At 41.0% G+C, this 8,512-nt stretch overlaps 1 protein-coding gene across 1 annotated transcript; it reads left to right on the top strand.

Moving 5' to 3' along the window:
• Positions 1-5,821: 5,821 nt before the first annotated feature.
• Positions 5,822-6,559, top strand: LOC131071557 (uncharacterized). Its single transcript, XM_058007443.1, has one exon. The coding sequence runs from the start codon at positions 5,822-5,824 to the stop codon at positions 6,557-6,559; it is 738 nt and encodes a 245-aa protein (XP_057863426.1).
• The last annotated feature ends 1,953 nt before the right edge of the window (positions 6,560-8,512 follow it).

Below are 8,512 nucleotides of genomic sequence, written 5' to 3'. Positions count from 1 at the left end.
TATGTCAACCTCTTCTCTGGGCTGTCTCAACGACTTCCAACCGGGCTGCAATTCCTCACAACATTTCCATCACAGCAGGGTCTGCATTCCCACGCACTCCACCATTCCTATTTCCTCTTCGCGCCATCTTCACGCCAATCCTCTGCAGCTGCAATCTCCGAAACGAAAGCTCGCTCTGATACAGTCCTCCACCGTACAACAAAATCTCTCAAGACAATGCAATCTCCAGAACGAAAGCTCGCTCTAATACCACTTGGTGCAGTCACCGGTTAGGAGGGATCTCAAAGAGATCAATCTAGACCGGTCAGCAAGAGCAAACACAACGGATACACAAGGATATGATGGAGGCAATGCAGAACTGAATGAATTATATAATGAAAACTGATTACATTCAACCGGTACAACCGGGTTACAAAAACCAGCTCACTGGCCTGCTAAAACATGCTTAATTACAGACCAGGTCACAACCGGGACCTCAAATCTTAGGATCTATCTTCTATGTTCTACATCTTAACTGATCTCCATTCTAATGCTCAATTACAATGATTTATATGATTCAAGGGGATCCGCTCGGCCCAAAAGGGATCAAATACCGAAGAACAAGACCTAACGCATAAAAACAACAAGGTCGGCCTCCGCCAAAGAAATTCCTCCGGAAAATCCAAAGGATGAAGTATGAATCAAAGGGAAGGTCAGCCACACGCCAAGGAACATCGGAATCAACGCTCAGGGCTCTGCAAGCTACGAAAGGGATCCGATAGATTACAAATGCAAATACGTCCAAGCAACCGGTACCCAAAAACTGTCTTGGAAACCGGTAGCGATAACTTGCTGGAAAATGATCCAAATGCTCCGCGGTTTGGGAATAAGGTAGATAATCAAGTCCTCAAGCAAAAATCCAACTCCTCGAGATCCAGTGAGCCAATGCCAGAAAATGTAGAATGAAATGCTGAAACTGCAAAACAGAAAGCAAAACAAAAAGGAAATATTTTTGGTTGATGCAAGATTGCCACGAACCGGGGATGCTCCTGCATCAGAATGCGAAATTTTTTCATAATTCGGTAAAGGCTCGACGATCCTGCAATAGAATTTTATCAATATCAAACATGGACGGAATTCTCTTATCCAGTTAGGAAGAGATCAACAATGAGGTTGTCAAGTATTTCAGCTCTACGCTCAATGCAGTTGCACAAGATGGTATGGCAGATAATGAGGTCGAGGAAGTGATCGTGAGGTGCACTTTGGAGGCACGGAACAAAATGCTTATGGATCCTATTTCATTGCAGGAGGTGAAGGTTGTTGTGTTTTCTCTAGGTGACAATAAGGCTCCAAGGCCTGTCGGCTTTCCTGCAATATTCTTTCAAAAGCTTTGGGATATTGCGGGACGGGATTTATCAGAAGTTATGAAGGAATCCAAGAAGTATAGGCTTATTCTAAAAGATTTCAATAATAATTTTATTGCATTGATACCGAAGAAGGATGAGATTGTGTCATTTGTAACTTTTCGGCCCATCTCATTGTGCAATACGGTCTATAAGATTATTTCTAAGGTCATTGCTAATCGTTTGAAAAAGGTTTTATCTTCTGTAATCTCGGAGGAACAAAGTGGATTCTCCCCGAATAGGTCGATTGTCGAAGGTATTATAGTTGCTCATGAGACTATACACTCTGTGAGAGTTGCTAAAACTAAGCGGATGTTGGTAAAGTTGGATATAAAGAAAGATTATGATGAGGTTAATAAAGATTTTATGTTGATAGTTCTGAAAAGATTTGGGTTTAGTGACCCATGGGTTGAATAAATTAAAAGTTGCATTAGCTGCATTAGCACGCCTCATTTTTTTGTTCTAGTTAATGGAAGCCCGTAAGGTTTCTTTCAATCACTAAAGAGACTGAGACAAGGGGACCCTCTCTCCCCTTTTTTGTTTATAATCATGGTTGAGGCTCTGGGGAGATTGATTAATAAAAGGAGTAATGGTCTATGGAAGGGTATCAAAGTGGCTCAGGGGATTGATACCATTCCACATTTACAATTTGCGGGTGATACTCTTTTAATGGGAGATGCTTCCTTAAGAGAGGCAAGAGTGATGAAGGAGACTACTGACAAATATAGTAGGGCTTCGGGTCAATGTATTAACTAGCAAAAATTAGAGAAAAATTTCTTCAACACAGCTGGACAAAAACAAAGAGAAATATGTAGAATTTAGGAGGTGAAGGTGGGTACTCTTCCTGGTAAGTATTTGGGGATACCGCTGTTCGAGGGAGCTTGTAGTTCATCATTGTGCAAGGATTTGGTTGATTGTTGTATGAGAAGGATAGATGGTTGGAAGAGCAAGTGGTTAACTTCGGCGGGGAGGATACTAATGTTAAAGTCTGTTGTGGCAGCGATTCCGATCTTCTCTATGATGTGTTTAAAAATCCCACAAAAGATAGTTAAGGTGATTGGTCAAAAGATGAGGAAGTTCTTTTGGAATGGAGCTAGGGAACAGGATAAGATCCCTCTTTTAGCTTGGGAGAAAGTTTGTAGACCAAAGCGAGAAGGTGGAGAAGGCATCAGAGTCTGGGAAATCATGAATGAGACAATGGGAGCCAAATTGGTTTGGAGCATATACTCTAATCCAGAGCAACTATGGGTTAAAATTTTAAGGGCGAAATATCTTGATTCGAATGAGGGGCACAAAATTTTTACTATTTGAAACCCACCTAAGGGCTCAGCACTATGGAATTTTATCATTTCTTGTAGGTTAGTTGTTACTGATCATATTACTTGGTGGGTGGGGGGCAGGTCTATGGCTAAGTTTTGGGATGATTCCTAGGAAGGGTTCACCTCATTACAACAGGAAGAGTACAGTGATTTGAAAGATTATTTTGTAACCAAATGGGGATATAAGGTGAAGGATTACATAGTAGACAATAAAATAAATGGTGGGGTTGAAGGTGAATAAAGTCAGTAGAGCAAGAGGATCTCAATGGAGACCAAAAAGTGAGAATGCTCGACATTCTTAAAAGGAGGAAAGTCTTAATCAATGAGAGACCAGATAGGGTGGTTTGGTGCAGAGCTACTAATGGCAAATACTCTATCAAGATAGTTTATCAGCTTTTGGATAACAGGGAAAACATTAAGAACTGGCCCACAAAGCTATGTTGGGGTAACGACTGCCTTCCGAAAGCCGGAGCCTTTACCTAGCTTGCCATTAGGGGAAGAATTCTAACTAGGGAAAGAAGGAAACGTTTAGGAGTTCAGGGTCCCTCCAAATGTGTTATGTGCCAAAAGGCAAGGGAAAGTGTTGATCATTTGCTTTTGCATTGTGAAGTTGCGGCTAGATGTTGGGAGATGGTGATGCAGAAACTGGAATGGCAAATTCCATTCCCACTGACTCTAAAGGAATGGTTCTTAGGGTGGCCGGTGAGTAATAGAAGGTCAGTACTTTTAGGTATTTGGGATATCTGTCTATCTTCATTAGTATGGGAAATCTGGAAAGAAAGGAACAAACGGATATTTCAAGACATGAAGGAGAGTTTGGACAAGCTCTTTCTTCGTATTAATCATCTTATAGAAGAATTGGGAAACGTGGCAGCATCTCAGGCTTTCAAACCAAATTCCATCTTGACTGTTGAAGATGAAATGGCCAGGTATAAAATTTGGCCTATTAAGGGGCAAGCCCGAGTGCATTCAGGAGGAGATTTTCATAAACCAAGGGAGGGATGGCATAAAGTCAATTTTGACAAGGCTTCTAAAGGAGACCCTGGACCCTCAAGTATTGGGTGTTGTTGGCAGTGGACCAGCGTCCCTCGCGGGGATTCGCAACATGGTTTAACAGCCTCCTATGGATTCTCTAAGTCTAGTGGTTGTATCGAGCATTGACAGGTCGATCTTTTGGTGCAACGGCAACCCTAGCTTGTAACAAGTGGTATCAGAGCTTGGTCATAGGTTCGAATCACACAAGCCGCGGCGAGTGACGCGGGGGGGGGGGGGGATTGTTGGTAGTGGGCCAGCGTCCCTCGCAAGGATTCGCGACATGGTTTAACAGCCTCCTATGGATTCTCTAAGTCTAGTGGTTGTATCGGGCATTGACAGGTCAATCTTTTGGTGCAACGGCAACCCTAGCTTGTAACAGGTGTGTGGTGAGGGATTGGGAGGGGAATATAGTGGCAATGGGAGGGAAAAGAATTGCAGATGGAACGAATAATGTGGCAAAGGTTGAAGCGGCCCTTTTCGAGATTGAAATGGGGAAGAAATTAGGATTGCACACTATTCACCTTGAAGGGGATTCAATGATAATCATTAATGCGATTATTGGAGGTGAGATTTAGGCATGGCATTTACAAAAATACATTGCGGCTATCAAAGCTAAGCTAGAGACCTTACAACACTATGAGGTGAGCCACGTCAAGCGTGCGGGAAATCATGAGGCTGATGTTCTTTCTAAATGGGTGTCATCATTCACCCAAGTGAGCGAAGTACGCCTCGAGGATTACAAAGAGATTACTTGGTCGAATAATTAGTGATGTCGTCCTTTGAAGCATGTGACCATTTATGGCATGGTAGGGGAATCGGAGTAATGGGACGAGGAATGTGCGAGGTGGCCATATAAGCAGGCCAGAGGGGCTTTGGTGGCAACATTTACAGAAGGAAGTGACAATGATTTTTGAGGTGGGGTGCAGGATGGAGGCAAACTTCACACTCGTTACCTCTCGACTGCAGGTTGCCTTTCATGGTAAGGTAACTGCTAGGCGGTTGAAGCGGCTTTTCCTATTTGGGGATGCAGAATTTATTCGGGCAGTTGAAATTCTAGTTGGTGATACCTTTATGCAACTCAAGCACGAGTATAAGACCAACATGGACATCATTTTTATGGTCATTGCCTACGGTCTAGATTTGGGAGTGTTGAAAATAGATAGCTAGTTCCGATTATACTTGATTAAATTTTAATGTTGCCTAGTGGCAATTAAAATTTAAATATATTGTAATAACTTGAGCGATTACATGTACTATTGGGCTGGGCCCAAATTGAACAATATTGTAACTTGTAAAATTAAATGTAAGCCCCAAATTGGGCGCCAAAGGCAAGTTGTAAAAAATAAAATATAATATGCAAAAGTCGGCAATCTTCTCCAACCGACTTGGGTGAATTATGTGAATGAATCTTGTATATAAACAACATTCATCCTTGGCATCAAAATACACATTCATTCAAAAGCGATTTATATCTTTGCCTTATGCGAAAGCTCTGAGCTCTCTTCCAGCAATCAAAGTCATCATTAGACCAGCAAATTTGGACTTCATTATTGTGCAAATCATGTTGGGATTTGAGCGAAGTTAATGTGCAGTCTGAGCCTCCAAACTAGTGTGAATCTGAGCATCATAACTGAGTGAATCTTGTTTTGAATGAATAGACTTGTTGGGCAAATTTGTGCCTTGATAGTACTGCGAACTTCCTCTCCAAGTAGCACCGAATCTCTGCCTTTTGAGTCAGCAAAATACAATGATTTGACTTGGGTGAAGTCTTTGTGAAGCTGCCCTAGATTGGTTGCACAATCAGATAAGTAATCTAATCTATATTGTACATGTAATCTCCTCATGATTAAAAGATTTGATCTGGATCTTTGATGCTGGGTTTTTCCTCCAAGAGGGATGTTTTCCCAGGGTATTTTGGTGTCTCTTGTGTTGTGTAAGTTTGCATTTCATTTAATTTCTAAGTTTACTTAATTCTGATCACCAAAATTAACATGGTATCAGAGCTTGGTTCGTAAATATTTGTGATCAGATTTGTCAATCTTTTATTGTCTTTCAGTCTAACCTACTGTTCAAAGTTTAGACTACATGGCTTCTTCTCTTAGGGCTGAAGACAGGTTGGAAGGTTCTACGAATTACACCTCTTGGAAGGTTCGTATGATGATGGCATTAAATGATCTTGCTGAGTATGTCAGCAAGGATGCTAAAGAACCTACCGATGAAAAGGAAAAGGAAGAATGGCAGAAGAAGGACTTTCAAGCTCGAAGGTTGATCATTGATTCCGTCAAAGATCATATTGTGTCATCTATCTCCAAGATGAAGTCCGCTAGAGAGATGTTCAGCACATTGGAGAAGATGTACGAAGTCAACAACACTAGCCGCATTCTTGCCTTGAGGAATCAGCTCACTCACATCAGATTGGAGAAAGGGGAATCCATCACCTCCTACTTCATGAGGATGACTGATCTAAAGGATCAACTCTCAGCAGTTGAGAAAGAAGTTGAAGATAACGATCTTACCTTGACTACCCTAAATGGTCTTCCTCCAGCTTGGGAACCATTCATTCAAGGAATCAGTGTTAGGATCGAGCTTCCCAAGTTTGAACGATTGAGGGCAGATTGCATCCAAGAAGAATCTCGGCTGGCTGCCAAGGGAGCAATTAGAAGCTCTCATGGAGGAGATCATCACATGCTTGCAGCCCAATCAATCAAGAAGAAAGGTGGGAATTGGAAGAAAGGCAACATCAAAAGGAATAGAGATTTCAGACCTTCTACAAGTCATGATTCAAGGAAGAAGCCAAGAGATCTCTCACGTATTCGGATGTGACAAGTTTGGTCACTATGCGAAGGAATGTCAAAATCAGCCTAAGCAAGGAGAAGCAAACCTGAATGAAGTTGCAGAACCAAAGGATCATGAAGACTTCCTCGTCATTTCTACCTTATCAAGCAATGTGCCGACTAACAGCAACACTTGGTTAATAGATAGTGGCGCATCTAGGCACATCACGGGATACCGGGAACACCTCTCAGATTTGATAGAGAAAGAGTCTAACCTTCATATGGTAATTGGTGATGATGCTCAGTATTCAGTAAGAGGTTTCAGTAATACTTCTTTAAATTTAGATTCTGGCTTCTCTATACATCTCAGTGATATCTTATTTGTACCTAGAATTAAAAGGAATCTTATCTCCATTTCTGCATTAGAAGATAAGGGTTATCAAGTAGCATTTTCTGAGGGTAGAGTACTTGCATGGCATAAGAAAGCTAGTTTTAAATCTGCTCGTATCATTGGTAATAGATATGATAGTTTATATAAGCTTTCAGCTCGTCCAGTTCAAGCCCTCATTCATGAGGCTCCTGAGTCCAGTTAACTATGGCACAGAAGGCTTGGTCATCTACACTTCCAAGCACTTCCCTCACTTGAGAAGATGGTCAAAGGTATGCCTAAACTTAGTCACCTTCATGATGATACTTGCAAAGGCTGTGCTTTAGGTAAGAATACTAAAAGTCCATTTCATAAAAGTGAAAGTAGAGCTAAAGAAAAGTTAGCACTTGTTCATTCTGATTTATGTGGACCTATGTCTATTCCTTCACCTAGTGGATTCTTATATTATGTAATCTTCATAGATGATTTCTCTAGAAAGACTTGAATTTACTTTCTGAAAACTAAAGAATCTGATGAAGTATTAAGTAGGTTCAAAGAATTTAAGGCTTTAGTTGAAAATCTATCTGGAAAAAAGAATTAAAGTGTTAAGATTTGATAATGGAGGTGAATACACCTCAGGTAGTTTTCATGACTTTTGTGTAGAGACAGGAATTAAGAGGGAGTTTTGCGTTCCCTACAATCCTCAGCAAAATGGGGTGGCAGAAAGGAAGAATAGATCCATTGTTGAAGCAGCTAAAGCAATGATTCATGATCAGGATCTCCAAACCTTCTTGTGAGCTGAGGCATCTAAGACTGCAGTGTATATTCAGAATAGATGTCCTCATCGAGTGTTGAAGAACATGACTCCTGAAGAAGCCTTCACTGGAGTCAAACCTGACATCAATCACCTAAGGATTTTTGGAAGTCTTGTCTATGTTCATGTGCCAAAGGAAAAGAGAACTAAGCTAGAGCCATCTGGGAAGAAAGGTATTCTTGTTGGATACAGTGAGTCTTCCAAAGCATTCCGAGTCTACACTCTAGGGCAAAGGTATATTGAGGTAAGTAGAGATGTTACTTTTGAGGAAAATATTGCTTTTAAGAAATCTAAAGGTTCCCTTACTAATAATGATAAAGAAGTTAATGGTAATCAAGATATGGATGTTGATACTAACCCTAAGATTCAAAGGGAGTCTATTGAGCTTCCTGAACCTATTGAGCATGGTGATCCTTCTGAGCCTCTGGATCCAACTGATGGACCCAGAGATATTGCAATTAGCAAGAAGAGACCACTTTGGGTTAGGAACACAATTCAAGAAGCTGAAAAGTTTGCAGCTCCCCAAGGAACATTTAGAGAAAGCAGAAGACCTCAGAAGTTCTCCAACTATGTTACAATGATGTGCAACATTATTGATACCGAACCATCAAATGTAGAAGAAGCTATGAACCAGCAAGCGTGGAAGTTAGCCATGGACGAAGAATATCAATCCATCATCAAGAATGATGTCTGGGATATTGTGCCTAGACCTAAAGGTAAGTTTGTTGTATCCTCTAAATGGTTGTTTAAAATTAAACATACTGCTGATGGAAGTATTAAGAAATATAAAGCTATATTTTTAGCTCGTGGTTTTTCTCAAA

Source organism: Cryptomeria japonica, chromosome 11 (assembly GCF_030272615.1).
Source record: "Cryptomeria japonica chromosome 11, Sugi_1.0, whole genome shotgun sequence".
NCBI lineage: Eukaryota > Viridiplantae > Streptophyta > Pinopsida > Cupressales > Cupressaceae > Cryptomeria > Cryptomeria japonica.
This window is presented reverse-complemented; position numbering and strand designations above follow the sequence as displayed.